This window comes from Megascapheus bottae, chromosome 10 (genome assembly GCF_031878675.1).
Source record: "Megascapheus bottae isolate mThoBot1 chromosome 10, mThoBot2.hap1, whole genome shotgun sequence".
Taxonomy (NCBI): Eukaryota; Metazoa; Chordata; class Mammalia; order Rodentia; family Geomyidae; genus Megascapheus; species Megascapheus bottae.
This window is the reverse complement of record NC_143518.1, coordinates 26,876,175-26,895,994: the sequence shown is the minus strand read 5'-3', so window position 1 is coordinate 26,895,994 and position 19,820 is coordinate 26,876,175. Positions and strand designations below refer to the sequence as shown.

General features: G+C 37.8%; 1 protein-coding gene across 6 annotated transcripts in view; it reads left to right on the top strand.

The window, feature by feature from the left end:
- Dnm3 (dynamin 3) overlaps nt 1-19,820 on the top strand; it is a 485,204-nt gene that overhangs the window by 462,043 nt on the left and 3,341 nt on the right. For 3 of the 6 annotated variants that reach the window (XM_090340429.1, XM_090340430.1, XM_090340436.1), the window contains one exon: nt 12,592-17,390. The exons of the other annotated variants lie outside the window; for them this stretch is intronic. In XM_090340429.1, the coding sequence (XP_090196555.1) occupies nt 12,592-12,661 (70 nt within the window). In that variant the 3' untranslated portion in view covers nt 12,662-17,390. Of the gene's footprint in view, nt 1-12,591; nt 17,391-19,820 lie in introns of those variants that run through there. 6 annotated transcript variants of the gene reach the window in all.

The following is a 19,820-nucleotide window of genomic DNA, read 5'->3' as shown; positions in this document are numbered from 1 at the left end:
CAATTTCATCACTACAATTTTTATTCCCCTCACTGGAAGAAAAAATGATTTTACTGGGAAAACTTCACATTCAGATATTTCTACTTGGATCTATGCTTTTCAATGGCTTCACATGATTTTTGGATGTTTCATGTACAAAGTTTATCCAAGCAGCAAACTATAAGAATATAAGCTTTTTGGCCCTCTGTCCTATCAGCTTTTATGAAACATTAAAAGCAAAATTGACCTAATGCTGACAAAACTTGTTTACTACTAACAGCTAGGAAACAGAAATCTAAATCCTGTCTCTATCTCTGATAATATGCTATGTAAGTGCCTGGAGAAATGCAATGTAAGGAAAGAACTGAGGATTTACTGGGTAGTTGATGACTTTTTGCCTGCTTGTCATAACTGTATTATTGCTTATACATAGAATTATAAACTGCCTGACGCTGAAATCCTTTAGCCTGTTGGTGCCAACATATTGTCCTCATCATCCAGAGAACCTCGAAATCTAAACACATCTTTACACCCTTTAGCTCCCAAATGAACTCCATCTGGCTCACTAAAGTGCTTTTGCCAAAAGAATATTGCATGAGTTTGTCTAGTAGGAATTGAGGAGGGCATGGTTGAGAAGGTGCTGGGTTGGGGAGGATCAGCATGCAGGCCAAACCACTTACATCTTTAGAAAAGTTTAGATCACGTGGCCCACAACAGAATTCCCTCATGGGGCAAAATCTAAAGTCACAAGGTATTGATGTAGCCCCATCGTGGCTACATTCTTCCTTTTCCTTCTGGCTGCTTTTCAGGCATCGGAGCCACATGATAGGAAAAACCACAAATACCAAGTATTCCAACTTCTTATTTTTAACTATTCCCATAAACATTAAGAAATGCCCACTATGATTCCCATGAATCATAGAACACATTGCACCCAAGGACCAGAAAAAAAAAATAATCGAAATGCAATTAGCAAACTTCTTCAGTGACTCATCACCAATGGCAGGGCACGCTCTCATATCTTGAATTGCTTAGAGACAGAATCCCAAAATTTCATACAGTTTAAATTCATTGCTGATGGGGGTAATACGTTAACAGAAAATGGAACAGGTGGTAGTACTCTTCTTACTGCTCTTACATAGGAATCCAGTAAGTGGATCAATTAATATGGGATTTATAAATATGCACCAATCATGCTTCCCCCTTTTTGATAGAAAGGAAACAGAAGAAAGGTAAACACTAGAGAGCCACAGTGGTGGAATAGCACCACAGAGCATCCCAAGCTCTGGTGACATTTTGAAAACTAAGAGAAGGTAAAGAAGCATGAAAAAGGCCTCCTCTCGTGATAGGTAAGGCCTTGAACATGATTTGAAAAATACTCTATTTTACAATGAAATATACCTTTTGCCTCCACCATGTAAATATTACCTGCATTTGGATACTGTATATTGAGGCAATATCATCTAGATTTATCTTTTATCTGTATACTGAAATATAATATTCATTTGCAGAATTTCATTTATCTCAAGGATTACTGTATGTCTCATCTAAAATAAGAACTCTTATGGGAGTAGGAGATGAGAAAGACATTTTGTATGGCATGGGATCTTTAATGAAAATATTTCATTTGAGAATAGATATTTACATTAGATGTAGTCTGTGCTATGAATATTTTATTTTGGAATTATTCATATAGCCAATTTTAGGAATGAAAATTTCCCCTCAGGTATATCAATGTTTACATATTATATTCAAGGGTTGACACAGCAAAATTCATGATGAAAAACTACACAAACTGAGCAATGCACTGACTAATTTTTTTTAACTAACAGAATTTATTTCTGCCTCTCAGTGTTGGAAAATATTTTAATAAGTAAAACAATAAAATTTCATGAGAAACAGGTCATATAGGATCTTAATTCTTGCCTCTTTGTGTGGAAAAATTAAACATTACTGAATGTGTTAACTAGAGAAACCATTGCAGAAATTTCCCTCCACAAACCTAAGTCTAACATCAAATTAAAATCCCTGCTCCACAAATCATTTGCATGAACTCATGGGTTTAACACTAACAGTAGTAACACTCAAAAGCTCCTATGCCTCATCTAGAGAATCCCGTTAACTCATTTAAATGCTCACTGCTCGTGTAGAAATCTGTATTTGGAATTTGGCTATAATTACTGAGTATGTGTGTTTTCCATTTCCGACACTCTAAATTACTCCTTCTTAACCTGAAAGCCAGTTCTGTATTGAGAATACATTGTAAAGCACAATTTCTTTGAATATATTGAAATAGTATTTCTCACTTTTGCTTAAAACGGGTGTGTGAGTCTTTCTGTACATTTCCTTTTACTTCTGTCTTTCCATCTGCATGGGTCTACTGGAGACATATTGTGCATTCAGTTTTCCAGGTAATGGAACAAAGGATGGGATATACATGTCAATAACCATTGCTGCTAAGTTGTTCCAAAGGCCCTTTTCCTGCCAGCAAGAAATGTCAGTAAAAGACTCTAGGGAGCCATAAAAAAAATCTGCAATTCAAAAATACCTTCATTGTTACCATAGACTATTTGCAGTTTTTAGATCAGATGTTATTGAAGTTTGCATTTCTGCCATTTTTTCCTATGCATTTCATATGACTCATTAAAATTCAAGTACATTTTCAGATGTGAAAATATGTACTTAGAAAAATCACTGTTGCCTCTAGGACAGAAAGGAATAATGATTCCAAGAAAGCAAGGTTTTCTACTACTTTCTTCAATCTCCTTGCACCCATCTTCTGTAGCCTTCTCTGACTTCCCTTTCTCTCCAGCCCTTCACCCAATTTTATAGAGCAATCTTTTAGTTACTTATGGCAGACACCTGCCTTCTATCTGAGCTTGGCAGGCCAGCAGTATGAGGTAATGATCAGAAGAAAGTGTTCCATTTCTTTGGCCTCGTCCACGTACATTATTCAAAACAGTTCTGTGTGGGTGAGGAGAGGCTTGCTTTGAGATCCCTTTTCTAACCTTCTGGAGGAGTCTGGAGGGAGAAGAGCTTTTTAGAGCCTTCTAGAATGGAAATATAAATGGTGTCAGCAATGGTGTACTCCTTCAAACCCATTCACTGACTATCTGATGTGTGCAGAAAAGAGGGCCTTGCATTTGTATGCACTTCGGCTTTACTCTCTCCGCAGCCTGTACTTCCACCATGGTAGTTACAGTAATGTTTTCCTAAGAGTTATGTTTGGAGAATGATTTCTCCAGGAGGATAGCGGTCTCTGTAAGACAGATGCCTGAAAGACATATGGTTTCCATAGATTTTCTGTCTAGACTGGCTTTATTTAGTGACTTCGGGTCTGAATTGGTCTAGTTAAAAAGCTTCTACAAGGAGCTTGTATAAAAATTTCCAATGTGAGCAAGCCATTCAGGTGTAAACAAAAAGTTTGACTTCTTCTTGGCAAAAGATGAAAAGTAAGCACATGAAACTTTCCCTCAGGTTAAGTAATTCTGAGCACTGTGTATGCCCACTTACCCATTCTCCTGTACAACTCCATCCAGAATGGAAAGATATACCCTAAAATCTGACAGTTGCTAAATTCATATATTCTGCACTATTTTCCTGACTCAGTCCTTTGTGTTGCAGTTGTGGTTGTGTGTGTGTTAGAAAGCTCTAATTCTTTCTGCAGACTCTTTACATGGCCCAGGGGACCTATGATTTCTTGCCCTTTTAGCACCAAGTTTTACAAACACAGCATTTCTCTCATTAAAAAAAAAAAAAACCTGCCCAACAAGCCACAGAGTCAGAGGCTTAACTATTGAGTTTCATAGTGCCTTCCACCAACAATGAAAATTCCATTTTAAAATGTGGTTTTTGAGCTGGTGTCAAAGATTCATTTAGAAACAATATGGTCCTTTCAAGGGGAAAAAATGACTGCTAGGCTTACCCAGCAGTCAGCCTTTTCTTTCCCTCTTTTGTGAGAGCAAGAAGTATAGACTCAGCCCCAGTTTAACTGCCATGTGCTGTATTTTACTCACTGGTGAAATGAGAAAATGGGGGCCACTCTGTCCCAGCCAGTACCTTCGCTTGCTTCTCACTGCATTTACTTGGATGTAGTCACATATTTGATCACTGACACAGCAGTTTCAAAGTCACACTGCTTCTCTGCTTTTCTGTTTCTTTTTAGTTTTTTCCTTTTTGAGCTCTAAGGCATGTTAGAGCTCCTCCTGCTGGAATTTATTTTTTATTATTGGGACTATCATTAGTAAATGGAAGTTCTTTGTCTCCACTTTTGCCACTTGGACTCAGTGACAGATATCACATGGTACATTTAAAACTGACCTTTTGATTCACCAAATATCAGGGTTGGGCAGGAACGTGATATTGGCACAACACGATCTTTACAAACTCTTCAAATTCCACATGCTCTCTCTGTTATGGTTTAAGACAGAGGGGAAAGCACCTCTTTCCTAATCTGTCCTCCTTCCTCAAACAGAGAGAAGTGGATTCCCTTTCCTGAGGCCGGGGGGTTGGAAGAAGAACAGGCAGAAAATATTCTACACATGGCTCACCATCAGTAAGAGTGGGCTTCTATGGCAGTAAAGGCCTTGAAGACCTCTTTGAAGATTGAGGGGGAAAGGAAAGGGGTTGGGAATGAAGAAGACAGGCAGAGGAAGGGAGGGAGGGAGGGAAAAATCACTAGAAGGGACACTGTCCAACTTAGTAGCCATGTGCTTAGAAACACTTGAAAACTCAAGTTTTACCTGTCTATAATTTCTCATGCTATCTTCTTTTTTTATGTTAGTACTAGAGCCAGTACAGGGGCTCATGCTCTTGCTTAATTTGTTCATTCAAAGCTGATGCTCAAGCCATACCTTCACTTCAAGTTTTTCCCTGGTTAATTGAAAATAAGAGTCTCATGGATTTTTCTTCCCAGGCTGACTTCAACCCAGAATCATCAGATCTGAGCCTCCTGATAATATTACAAGTATGAACCACCAGCACCCAGCCTTACTCTGTTTTCTTCTTACCTTCCCCTTCTTTACGTATTTTTTACTCCTTCTCCTCAGCTTATCTGTTGTTCGTGATACAGTGCAAAGGTCAAAACAAAAAACTGATCTCAAAAACAATGCCTCTCAGCCTTCATTAGGATTCAGCACAAAAATAAGACAAATATTGTTCTTTCTTTCTTTCCTTTTCTGGCTTTTCTTTACATACACTTTCTTATTCCTGCAGTGCTAGTCTGCTCTACTTTCAGAGTCTTTTGAATTTCCTAGCCTCCTTCCAACTCCAGATGAGATCTCCAACTATCCCAACTACTCAGGAAGCACAACTCCATCCCAGATCATAGCTGCCATTGTCCCAGTTAACCTACCTCCATGGATAACACAAGTCCTTCTGGACTCGGACTATCTTTAATTCCACAGCTTTCATTATTTATTTTTTTCACAGCTTTCATTTTTAAAACAATGTCTTGTGCACACATGGGGCTTATCGAGCAAAAGAACATAAACTAAGTTCATTTTATCAAATGTTTAAACCAAAATTAAGATTTGGAATTAGCCCCAAACAGTACACTTTACAAAGCAATGTAAATATGCTTTCCTGTCCTAGTCTATGAAAACACTCTAAAATTCTTTTCATAATGTATTCACTGAACAGAGCCCATTGTGCATATATTGGTACAGTGCCTGTGGGGACCCTGTCAGATATTTAGAATAATGTAAAGAAAGTGCGATAGACACTAAAATTATACAAGATATTACATGCTTGAATCAAATAAAAATTGGAGATGATTTTCTCCATATGTTCTAATTTCAAATTCTATGAATTAATTCATATTTTCCTAATGTTATGTATTAAAAAATCATGGGTTTATTCTTACAGAGGAAAGAAATGCCAGCTCTAATATGTACAGAGGATCGTATTCATAAATTCCTCAACCCCTTTAAATGGACTCCAAGTCGTGTTCTTTCCAACATCTGCTGCAAACTCTCCTTGGACAGTGTTGACTTGGACTGTATTTCTTTAAGCCACAAAAGGCCAGAAACATGTTGAATATACCCTACAGCATTTTTGCTCATAAATTACAAGATATAGCCTTCCATGGGCATTAAAAACATTTTTTTCTGAACTTAGCTTCATGCCCTCTAGATATATACACTTTATGGAATAATTGCTCAAAATAAGAAGCAAATTACAAAGACAATGCTGAAGTCTGAAATACTTCATCATATAACTTGTTTTCTTAAGAGTAGACATGCAAAAGAGGAAGTAGAAGCTCTAGCTCAGAGCTTCTTTCTCAGTTTACACAGAGGGGCTCCTGTTGGGGTACCCTGGAGTCCATTTGCTCACACACACCACAGGTCTACTGACTGGGTTACTGGACTGCCACAAGAATGACAAGACATGATGTCAGTTCCCAAGAACTGACAGACTTGACAAAGGATGTGATAATTAAAAGGACCAGGAAAAGATAACTTGAATTCCTGAAACTTGGGAATCAGAGCAAAACAACAAAAACAGTTTCCCAAGCAAATTGGCCAGATATTAACTGAGATGTTCACTTTTCTTCTAGAAGTTTATTTGATAAAACTCATCATAGGAGGGGAGTATTATCAATTAGTTGAGCAACTTGGTATCCGTTTCTAGTGGCTCCCCCAAACCTGACGTGTCTAACTTCCCCATAATCCTAAATTAATGAATTTTTTAAGGCAACTGTGTTTCACAGCTTCAATTTTGTAAGTAGAAAACTTTTTGTATAGAAGCTCCGTGGCATTTCCTTTTTAATCTACAAAACACTCCTCTCTCAGTCATCTCTACATGTGTCAGCATAGATTTGATTTTAATTGGAGTCTGCTAAATTGAACTTGACATATGTTTTCTCTACAGGTGAAAGTTTATTTTTCAAATTTTATTGTTGGGGTGGTGTACACAGGGGTTATAGTTACATTCAGAAAGATGAGAACTTAAAATGCCTATTTCATCTATACCATTTTCATAAGCAAATATAAGCTTCCCTAAGCAGGAAGCTGTCTGCTCATGACTACCACGAGACCTACAGCACTGCCCTATCTTGGTCTCTACAACTTGATTCAAAACTTCTTTGACCTCTGCTTTGTTCTAATCCCCAAAAGATACCAGTGGGTGTCTGTGTCCATTTCTTCAACCTCTGTAGCTTTTTCTAGCATTTTCTTTGTCAGCTTTACTTTGTTTTTTGGGTTTTTTTTGTTAATAATAATTATGAACATTTATTAAGCACCAGGAGTATAATGCAATGGTTGCTAATATAAAAATATGTAATTATTGATACAGTTCACTGCCATTAAGCTTACAATCTAAAATGAAATGAAAGAATTCTGTAAGTCTACCACAAAAATTTCCTAAACTTAGAAATGGCTATATTGGCAAATGGATGAGGCAAAATAGCCTCTTATTTCAGGTACAGGGTTAATAAGGCTTTGCACATGATCTATTTTCCTGATTATATTAGGCTTGTTAAGAAAAAGAGAGCACTTAGGAATTTGGTAAGGAGAAGCAATTATTTAAGATGGCTTGTAGATCTTGAAACAAAGGTCAGCTTTACTTTGTCTAGCAACTGAGTTGACTTTCTTGCCAAATGGTTTGTTTTGTCTCAGAGCTGTGGTTCTCAAAGTGTAGTCCCAGGACAGGACATCAGTGTCACCTGGCACTTATAGTAATGTCAAGTTCTATCAGCAACTCTGGATGGCACCCAGAAACCTATGCTTTACCAAGCCCTACCCAGCCAGGGAATTGTGGTGCAAGATGCAATTTGAGAACCATTGCTTAGATCATGACACTCTAACTATCCAGAAGAACAAATGCTGGCCTATAAATCACAGAATCTTGGGAGGGAAGGAAAGAAGTGGAGCGCAGTCTGCCTCACATTCATCAGACAATTAAGCTCCATATCCTAAGCTAAGGAGAAAAGGCAAATGCAGAGAGATCAAGCCATATAGGAAATCCATAGTCTGCAGAATTTTCCATACCCACCTCACAAACTGATATACCACTGACCATGTACACCCAAGACCATCTAGCTCAGAGAAGAACACATGAAATGTTAGTTACTCTACAACAAAATGAAAGAAGAAAAACCAGTGATGCATGATGCACTCATCTCTTATCAGGGAAGCCAGCTGCTGCCTCATAAGGCCACCCACTCTGTGACACCATTCGACTTTCTTACAAAATTAGTCATTGCCCAAAGTACTGTTAATGGTCCATCCCTGCAGCTACAAATCCAATTTCAAGTATTACATCTTTCCCTTTGATTTGGAAGCAGAAACATTGCTCTTCTATCATAACCATAAACCTCCCACAAACCACATAGTGTTTCAATAAATACTAAATGATACAAGATGCTCCATTTCAATATAATGGATTATTTAATGAAGCCCATCGCTAAACAAAGCAACTGAGGAAAAATTGGTTCAAAACAAATAGCTTTGCTTTGCCCAAAACAAACTGTCTTGTGAGGTGAATTTCTTTGGAAACTCTTGGAATGGTTAGAACCCACACCAATGAAATGACCTGGAACAGTAAACCTTAAATGTATTTCTGGTGTTGGCAAACATCTTAGCATTGCTTATTAAGAAACCCTGAAGAGCTTAATACTTCTCTTGAATTTCTTTCTAGTAGAGTTTCACATGCAGATTGGTGTTTTTATTCTTCTGGAAATAAAATAATGTTCATTCCTTCCGGAAGGGGACCAGAGGACTCTAAGGTTTTAGTTACTATAAAAGTACCTAGATAAGCCCCTTTAACCTGAAACTGGGCATATTTCAAAAATGTCTCAAACATTTTGAAAGAGTATTATGGAACTATTTTGTATTCTTTCAGTCATTATTGCACCATGTAGCTCTGCAGTGCTTTATCAGTGCAAGGCCCAAAGGATGTCTCCTTCAAGGCTTCATTTCTCCTGATTCATATATTTGGAGGAAAAAAATATTATGACACAAAGCCCTGACACAGAGAAGAGACAGCTGTCTTTCTAATCCTCTCCCTCATCTCTCTGCTGCTGTCCTTCCTCAACCTAGCAACATGGCCCAAGGATTGTTGAAGAAAAGATAAGGAGCATTTACTGTGTTAACAGAAAATCTGAGTTTCTCCATCCTTCATCTCCACCATCAACCTCTTCCCTTAGATCCTCACTATTTAACATCCAGATCTATCTTCTGTTACAATTATTTCCAATTCTTATGGGTAGCACTGCAAATCACATTTGCCCTTTCTTTAACCACATTACTGAATTTTCAAGCATCTCAGACAATACTCTTAAAAAGTATAGGATTTTGCTCCATTATTCCAGTTAAAAAGAGAGCCACCAGGGCATCAGGCATGGCACAGCAAGTGCAAAGAATACGGCTTGTGTAGCTGTCTGGTTGCACTCACTTGCCACTCTGAATATACTCAAAGCTGATTAAAATTATGTAGCATCATTCAGTCCACACTGAAGATGCTGAGCAAGTGATGCACACAAGACATGACTAGAAACCCAGCTGTCATCAAGCTGAGTCTCCTCAGGCAGGCAGTCCAGTTCTGAAGAACCAGGTCTAGCAAAGTTTAGTGATTTCACAACCTGGCTAGAAACATGGCAGAATTAGTATCATTTGACTCCTGGACCAGAATCTTTCCTTACAATCATAATGTCTCAAATATTAACCTCTTCACTAAAAGCCTTGTATCCCTGGTCTTCTGTTCAACCTGACCCAGCCTGTGCTCTAACCTTAATAGGCATCTTGCTTAGGCACTTTCAACAACTATTATTCACCGCCCTTCAGTTATATATTACTAAATACTGGTTATACATAATGAACCCAGCATGTGTGATCTCCATTCTCAAGAGAGGAACTCTCAATTTGTTGGGAGTACAAGCAATCAAGTGATGAGGAAGTATCTGGGAAGGTCTGGAAGGACTGAGAAATAACTTTGAAGCCAAGAACAGAAAGGCTAAAAAGAGAACCCAATCCATCCTGTCTTGCTACAAGCTTTGGTCTAAGCTATCACATTCACATTAAAGAATTTCCATTCTATCATAACTATAGTATCCTCCCTCTCACCGAACTTGTAACACAAGTTCCGATTTTTGTTCTAAGTTAACAACCTTTTGATTAAGTCTGTTACTGACCTCTCTGGTAGAACTTCTCTCCTTCAAGTTCAAATTCTAGCCAGTTTTCTGCTGTCTTTACCTAAGAATTGCATAATCTCCAAGACTACGTCTCCAGAAGTTACATGATTATTTGGTAAACCCCCTAGGGACAGGGGTCCTGTTGTTTAGTACTTATCCCAAACCACCACTGAAGAACTAAGGGGCAGAATACTTTGTAGGCAGGATTTTAAGAGTCCGCATGCTAACATGTCACTCTGACCATAGTTAGGATTTCATGAGAAGACCATAAACATTCCTAAGTTGGTTGTCACTTCCAGATGTAGCTTTCATGTAGTTGGCCAATCTTTCCCAACTGGATGGTAAGTAGTGAGCTAGAAACTGTTACGAATAGAAAGTTACTCAGTAACAATACAATTGAATGTGATGAGTAGTAACTGAGATATGTGGACATGTCACAGAAGTGTCTTAAGGCAGGGGAAATGGTAAATAAGGATAAACACAAAGATGTTAAGAACGTAATTGTATGTATCAACCAGACTAGATATGATGTAGAGCCACTTAGGTAGGCATGGCCTCTGGCCATGAAAATAACACAGGTTCAGGACCAAAGACATTAGAAATATGGCCATTCTAAACAACAGTCCATATTTTACAAGCCGAAAAGCAAGTGTGTTTGCAGAATCACAAGAAGGCTGTCAGGAGAGGATCTTTCCCAATGGAGAATTTTTTTTAAAAAAAATCAAGAGATCACAACAGCCTTTCTGCAACTGGTTTCCCTTTGTTACTGTGCTTAAGACTTTAAAAAATTCAACGTCTGCTCAATAAGGAGGCTAGTTTGTGTAGGAGAGAGTACACTGGAATGCACCTTCCCAGGAAAAGGGTTTTTTTCCCACATTTTTTTTATTGCAATTGTAATGAATAGAAGGGTTACATTATATTCACCAGATAGAAGGTGCATTACTTCACAAACATTGATACCCTTTCTCATGTCCTGGTCCCCATTTCCCTCCCTCTACCCCAGGAAAAGGTTTAAAGCCTTTTTAAAACTTTTCATGTGTAAGAGAAAAGGGATTGAACAAATCTGAATTTGTACCTAAGTAGGCAATATTCTCACCATTAATTTAAAAATACCTCTTCAACTTTCATTTTTTTCTTGACTATCTAATTTTATGTTATAGCTATGGGCTTGTTTGTTGGTTATGTTACCTGATTGTGCTATCTGAGCAGTGACGGCTTCAATCCAACCACTAGGCAACAGGGGTGTGATTTTCAACCATTTCATAACTGTTTTCTTCTACTATTCTTTTTTTTTTTCTTTTTTTTTTTTTTTTTTTTTGGCCAGTCCTGGGCTTGAGCTCAGGGCCTGAGCACTGTCCTTGGACTTTCTCAAGGCTAGAGCTCTACCACTTGAGCCTCAGCACCACTTCCTGCTTTTTTTCTATGTATGTGGTACCGAGGAATTGAACCCGGGTCTTCATGCATGCTACACAAGCACTTTAACCACTAGGCCAAACTCCCGGCCCTCTACTATTCTTGTTCATTACCTCAAAAGGGACACTGAATTTGATCAACTTAGTTTTTTTTACACAGAAGAAAATTCTGTGACATGAGTATAATCATCTAGGTGGAGTCTTTTATAAAAAAAAAAAAAGAAAAGAAAATCACTGGAGAGTCTTGTGAAAAAGAAAGGTATCAGTTGTAGAATCTGTTTCATTATTCCCAAGCATACCACATATAATGTTTAATTCATACAAGTATACAATCTCATTTATTTTAGGAGTGCAAGGAATATTAATAATGTTGAAATTCTCAAGTACAGTGATATTTTAATTATATGGATTTGGCTTACTCAGCTATCAGAAACACCACTGCCGACCACAAAGTGATAATGTTTACTACTACCCACAACACAGTATCAACAACAGCAATAAAACACTTAAAGACTCCAAACCAGAGGTGCAGCTCACACGGAACCTGGTCGTGCTCAGAGAACTCTGAAAAGCCTGGATTTGTCATTTTCCAGTGCTCTGCAAATTAGCAAATACAGAAGAAACTGGAGAATGCTATTGCTAGAAGCACTGAGAAGTGCCACTAGCATCTGAACAGAGAGGAGGAGGAGACAGTAAGGGAGACATTTTCAGAGAAATCAGAACTCAAAAACCATTGTTGTCTAGTTCATACTACACCCGTTCCTGGAGAGGATAAAGCACAACTGCTGTACTCTAGTACAGACACCTGTGCAGTGTAGTCCTGATGCCTTTCCAATGATAATTATCTCTATTAGCATTAGAAGTGAGGACCTTGTTTTTGAGAAAGATTTACCTGTGAAAAATCGCTCACTTTCCACTGAAAATCGCATGGCCCAAAGGTGAGGATATTAAAATCAAGACTACAGCCACTCCTGCTGTCCTGTGTTGCATGAGCATGTGCATGCTGGCTCAGTCGCAGTGTCCTGCTAGTCTACTTGGATTCTGACCTGTCTCTTTCTCTCCTCTTTCTAGCCGGAGACCACCCCCATCACCAACTCGTCCCACTATAATCCGTCCGCTAGAGTCCTCCTTGTTAGACTAAAAGATGCACCTGGCATGGCAATTAATCACTAATGAATTAATGCGAAAGCAACATACTGATAACACTGCAGTATACCATGAGTAGTCGCATGTGTGGACATCGGTAGGCAAGTAAGCAGTTTTACTAATGCATCCATCACTCATTCTCATGGCTCATGGTCCATCAGACCTGTAGGGTTTGACTCTTGAAAACTGCTGACCACATAGAGGCTTTCTATGTCATTCTGCCTAAGGTAGGTTTGTAGAGCAGCCCTATATTTTGGGTACCATTTACCTATGCTGACATACATTTGAAATGGCTTTGGCCAGGCATTCCAGGCTATCCTTGATATCCCAACATATATGAGATGATGAATTGAGAGCTAATCCATACATATTTTTCTCCTACATTGTTTAGGATGACATTCTGTGATCTAAGGTAAATACCACCGCATAGTCCGTAAATACAGAGTTAGAGCCTGTCCTTCCTTATGTTCATAAGATCAGGAAGACTAGGACGTAATTTCTTTAAAGGAGGATTCTTTAAGTATAAAACTTTTCCAGTAGCACAAGATAGTCTGCAGAGGGAAAGTCTGCATGGTGTGCTTTAAAGCTCACACCAGTGTGCTTTGCTTCCTGCTAAAAGCATATGTAACGATGAATTGAAGTAAAAACAAAAGTCAAAATAGATTTGACTAATTTTAAAATTCAAAGAAGTATTACATATGTAAAACTGTCTGCAAAGTTAACTTCTTTATTCCCTTCTGTGTTCAGTTCCTAGTTGGTTAAAACGAAGGCTGACATGGAAACTAATTTTTCCAGTTGATCTAATTTTTGACATGACTGACTATACTTTCATACTAACTCCTATTATTATTGCCATGGACACTTTTAACGAAAAACTTCTTTCCATGTTAATCTGTGATTCCCTTGTATTATTTGCATGTTTAAAAAAAACCCACATACACACCAAAACATGTTTGGTGTATGTCTCTTTCCATTGTAGGCACTCTTTAATCTTCAAATTTACTTTGAGATGCTCATATAATAGTCATTGGAAAAAATGATGTCTATGATCTAAAGAAAAGTCAGTTGATGACACTGTGGCTCAGCAGCATGTTCCATCTTTAAAGAGGTAGCACTTCAAAGTGTCTATCTTATTGAGATCTAAAGCAAAGTTGCAATGTCTAACATTTCTACAATTTGAAAGAGCAGTTTCACCTGGAGGTTAATAGTTCAAGCATGAGGCTAAGTTTTGAACTACTTAGGACCAAATGATTAACATGTAGGAAACAGCCCGAAGCCAAATGGAATTTTGTCTGCTAACTGTTCCCAGACAGCAGAGCAAGTATTCCATTGAATCATGGGGTCCCCTGACATTATTTCATATTCTACAGAAGTAAATCAGGTTTTACTAAGTGCAATGTCTCCCTTTGAGAGCAGCTAACATGATTTGTATGTTAACCTATCTTTAATTTCCTGTGCAGTTTATACCCAAAGCTGATACCCATAAAGCATGAAGTAAAGACTTTCTAACCATTATTAAAAGAGAACTTGCCAAGTTGAATGGCATTATGTTGAACCCATTCAAAAGGGTTACAGCTAGCCACTTATTCTTGGCAAAAGTCAGAGAATATATGGTTTCCAAAAAGGGCATTTCAACTTTTAAAGTTAAAAGTGATTGTAGAAAGAGCACTACCACTCTTAAGTCTTGTTCTGTTTCTTCAATGGAAAAAAAAAAGTAACTGCTTGTGAATGGAACCAATGTATAAAACATATATTGTATTTTGAAAATAGTGTCACAGCTAAGTGGAAAAATTCACAGTAAAACAATCTGCTATAAGATCTTTTCATAAAATTCCCTCATTTTAGGATTCCCTTGCTTCTTCCTCCTTTGAATTCTCTACAACAGACAGCTCACAAATTATATACTTCAGAGTTTGGCTTTGTGCTAATTGTGGTTTTGTATTTTGCTGTAGTTCAGAAATTTCCTTCTGTTAAACAAAATTATTGTGGACAACCACTGGTGTGTGCTCTGATCACACAAACCAATGTCAAAGAAAATTGGAGATTTTCTCCCCCCCCAAAAAAAACTTTCTTCCCACTGATCTTTAGGCAGTTATAAACAATGGTATTTGTCATCTTGTGCTTATGCTTTTTGATTACAGTCCCGCACATGCACTGCCCCAACTGTCTCCCTTTATGGGCACATTTTTTGTTCTGTGTCAAACTCCCATGCAACATCTAATAGAACCCAGCCTCTCCCAGAAATTTCAGCTTGCTGTAGCACTATGTGAGAAGGGTTTGTATCCTACAGAAAGGAGATGACCATGAAACCCAGTAGTGTGGCAGGCAGCACACACACCAGGCCTTAAGACAGGAATACAGCATAAAGAATTCTCTCCACTCCACTGCTAATCTCACATCAACTTCCTCTTAGCTGGTGGCTCTGATGCTGCCAACACAATAGCTGTAGCTCCATCTTGCTGAGAACAAAAACTTCAGTGTGTTTAGGATTTCAAAAAGTATACTGTACGTGTTGGACAAGTAAATCTAGTTTTGTTGGCACATGCTAAATCTTGCATGAACGTTGATTAATTGGAGTAACCATTTCCTCAACTGTGGACAGATTACAGAAATAGCATTGATTTAGAACAGGCATACTGCATTTTCAAAATCATCTGCCAAGAATATCCTTCCAAATATTGCTTTTAGATGTGTGTTATAACATAGAAGAACAGTAAGTCTGTTTATTAGCAGATAAAACTCATTCTATCCCAAATCATAATAAAGCCAGTTCTTGTGATATAATGATAAACTTTCTTGAGGTTAGGATTCAAAATTAGTCACATAGATCAACACTGTGACTATTTAGGATAGACTGTAGCCATAATAGTCATAAAATATGAATGGGACCTACTACCAGTATGTGATAAATGCTGTTTTCTGTGACAACACATTTTCTATGCATGGTTCTATGTACACAGCATATACATAGTAAATCTGTTGCTGTGAATATATGTATTTTGTGTCCCTTGTGTAATATGCCACAAACATAGGGCTAGAGATCTAACTCAGCCATCAAAAGCACCTGCCTATCAAGTGCAAGGTCCTGAGTTCAAACCCCAGCTATGCCACACGCATGAGTGGATTTTATGTGCATTGTGTATATACATATTATGTATATGTGAGAGTGTAAATATCTGCGTAAACATGCTCAGTATGTATGTGAGTGTGGATATGAAGACATTTTTAAGTTTTACTAACACAAGAGCTATCTTGGGAGGATCCGCTATCACATATGGTAACAGTGCATGGTTCATTCTCAACATTTCCTAATTCCAGATTATATTCATTCTGAGAGGCATAATACCCACAATCATCATGACCATGGGTAATGTCCACAGCATTTGAATCAAAATCCACAGCACTGATTCGTAAGAAGAAATTATTACCTTTGGTGTAGTAGTTTGATAAGATGTCTATGATCTGTAAACCTGCCTTTAAGATCTCTATTTAGAATTTTGTTAGTTTTGGATTGCTGAGCTGATTCTAAAAATCTAAGTTGATGTATATAGTAATTTCTCTCTACAGTAAATGCAAAAGAAAAAGATATACCCAGCAATGTAAGTAGTAAATATGTCTGAGTAAAATTTCTAAATATGAAAGAAGTTACTTCTTAGAGGTACATTTTCCACTTTTTCAGGTAAATATTTTTTTTATTTGACAAATGCTGCAGTTATTTGGCATTGACAGGAATGTCCTAAGCATTAGGAATAAAGCCCAAGAAGAAAGTCTCTGAACTATTGTACTTAGCGAGAAAGAATCACCTGTAAGATAAATCCTCATCTTCTATAATTTCACACCTACATGACTCATAGCACTGAGCTCAGAGTTGAACATAAGTAAAGCTAGACAAAAAAAACAAGTGATGCATAGCTCACCACATCACTCAGACGAAGAGTTCTTATGTGTGTGTTTTTTTAAGAAATTCAGTCATTTTGTCGAGGTGATATGTTTTAAGTTATGTGGTAATTTCTACATGAACTCGAGAATATTTTTGGAGTTCACGCATTGCTACTTGCGTATGTATGCACATATATAAGGATGTGTGTTTGTGTGAGTGAGACAGGAAACTCAAGGACAGGAGAATCTCCTGTGTGTCTACGACCTGGTCACACTGGTGTGTTGGTGAGACCTGTCACCGTTCTGTTCAGGGTTCCACAGGTGGCTCAGCTCAAAGCATTCCTTTCTTTTGAATCTTTACCCTTAAATTTCTTCAACATTGTTCCTTGTGTAATGTTTTAAAACCATGGCAAAATTTATTCTATTATCTTGGATTGGCTGCTACCAGTCTGTAAAGTTAATCCTCTCAACCCCAAAACACACTATTGCCTTCATAATTTATTTCCTATGTCTAACTCTTGGTTCTGCCTCTTTATCTACATTCCTTTTTTTCTCCCTATTCTAAATCGATTTCCTTTTTTTTTTAATGTCTTTGTATGAAGATGTGTACAAAAGTAGAATCTTGTTTTCTGTGTTGATAATTTAATTACTGTGAGCCAGACTACTACCTGCTGTCTTAGGGCACTTTGGCGGGGGGGATTTCTTAATGGTGATATATGGACTTTCTGAATAGAAAATGAAGCAAATTTCCTTAAACTTACATCCTCATGAAGGTCACATGTACCTATTGTGAAAATGTGAAATTGTATTTCTGAACCTAAAATAAATTATAACATTTGAAGGACCCCCCCCATTTCCTCATTCTTTTTTGTATAGATCTCAACCTAATACCTGAGGGTTTTAAATTTTTTAGACTTATTTTGCTCATATTGATCTCAAATTACCCAAAAGAGAAAATATTAGAACTTTTCATTTCTGTCATTAAAGAGGAATTTTTTTGAGGTGTGAGATTTGAACTCAGGGCCTTGTGCTTGCCAGGCAGATATTCCACCACTTACACTGTACTCTCAGGCCTTTCTGCTCTCATTTTTTAAATAGGGTCTCATTTGTTTTACCTAGTCTGGCTTGTCCCACAGTCTTTCTATGTGTGCTTCCTGAGATGACAGGCAAATGCTACTGTGCCCAGCTTTTACTGGTTGAGAAAAGGTCTTATGAACTCCTTGACTCAGCTGGCTCTGAAATATAATCCTCTCAACCCCAGAAGCCTGGGTATTAGGATTACAGGCATGATCCACCATACTTAGCCATGAGACTCTTAAAAGACAAGATTGAACAATGGGCAACAGTCATCTTTTAGTTTCTCTAATGTTAAATTTTCTTTTTGCCAGTCCTGGGCTTCAACTCAGGGCCTGAGCACTGTCCTTGAACTTTCTCAAGGCTAGAGCTCCACCACTTGAGCCTCAGCACCACTTTCGACTTTTTTCTATGTATATGGTACCAAGGAATTGAACCTGGGTCTTCATGCATGCTAGGCAAGCACTCTACCACTAGGCCAAACTCCCGGCCTAGTGTTAAAAATTTGTGAATGTTCAGGATAGTTACACATATCCTTGCCTTGAGTTTCCTTACCCTGAGTATCCTGATAATAAAATCTCTCCATTATAAGAATTTCGATGATGGTCCTTATTAATATACATAATCCCAGACTGTGCCATCCAGATGAAGAAGGTAAAAGAGAAAAGCATGTTTCCTTCCATGATTGCCTTCGATATGATCATATGAAAAGAGTAATTGGACAGACAGCTCTGTTAACAAACTGTTTCCTGCTCTAATTTCCTTCTCCATTTATGCATTGTCCTATCTTTGTATGTTCCATGAAGCACCTATACCTTCAAAGGAAGCTTTCTACTGACATTCTGCATGAGAATCATGCTGTAACTCTTGTTTCATCTCAATGGCATGATTTACAGTGTTAGTAATAGCTTCTGAGGAAAATTACCAAAAGCAAAGGGTTTTTTTTTTTTTAATTATAAAGGTGATGTAGAGAGGAGTTAGCAAAGGGTTGTTTTGTTTTGTTTTTTTTGCCAGCCCTGTGGGTGCTCAGGGCCTAAGCACTGTCCTTGGGCTTGTTTCAAGGCTAGAGCTCTACCACTTGAGCCATAGCACCACTTCTGGCTTTTTCTATGTATGTGATTCCAAGGAATCAAACCCAGGTCTTTGTGGATGCTAGGCAAGCGCGCTACCAAAGGGTTTTAACTGCCAAATTTTCATTCAGGTTTTTAAAACTGATTAGTGGAAACCTTGCCTCAATATCCTAGTTTTTCTACTGTAACCTTTCAATTTCACACAGAAATGTGTCTAATGTTTGACCTGTATTTGTGCTTATTACACACCTGGAATTGCCATGTTTCTAATCATTCACAAGTTATTCTTTCACATTAGGCCATCTAACAATTAGAACACATGCAAAAGATACTGGCTAAACCTACAGCCTTTCACACTTTCCCAAAGTATATTCTAAGATATTTTAACACACACACACACACACACACACACACACACACACACACTCACACACACACACTCCAAGGGCTTTTTGGCCAATATACTTTGGAAATAATAACTAAAAATGTAATGATTTTTACTGAAAGAAAGGAGCCAGATTGCATTGTGAATCTCCTAGAGAAAGGGTCATATCTAAACATTTTATTCATGTATTATCTCATAGAACTGGTGATTCAAAGCACATACATTTTTTTATTGTTGGGGTAACATATAGAGGGGTTACAGTTACATTCACCAGATAGTAGGTGCATTACTTCTCACACATTGATACCCCTTCAAGTTTTTGTCCCCATTTCCTTCTCTCTACCCCCCACCCAATCATATTGTTTTCCTCCCTTCCCTTTCCTATTTCAAGTAAAGAAACGTATATACAATATACTAGGTAACAAAGTAAGATACAGTATCAATATGAGATTAACTAAAGAGCAAAAAAGAGAATAGAAATAACATAGTACATTAAGAACAATCACACAACATAAAGCTCTTGTTTCCATATCCTGGAGATCCTTTCATTTACTCTCATCCTATATGACCTTTTGTACCTAGGTTTTGAGCTATTGTAATTCTCTGCTAGTCGATTCCTAGATGTGTGCTAATTATTACAAATGAGGGAAACCATTGAGCCTGTATTCCTTTGGGTCTGGCTTACTTCACTTAATATGATTTTTCCCAAGTCTTTCCATTTCCTTACAAATGGGGTGGTGTCATTC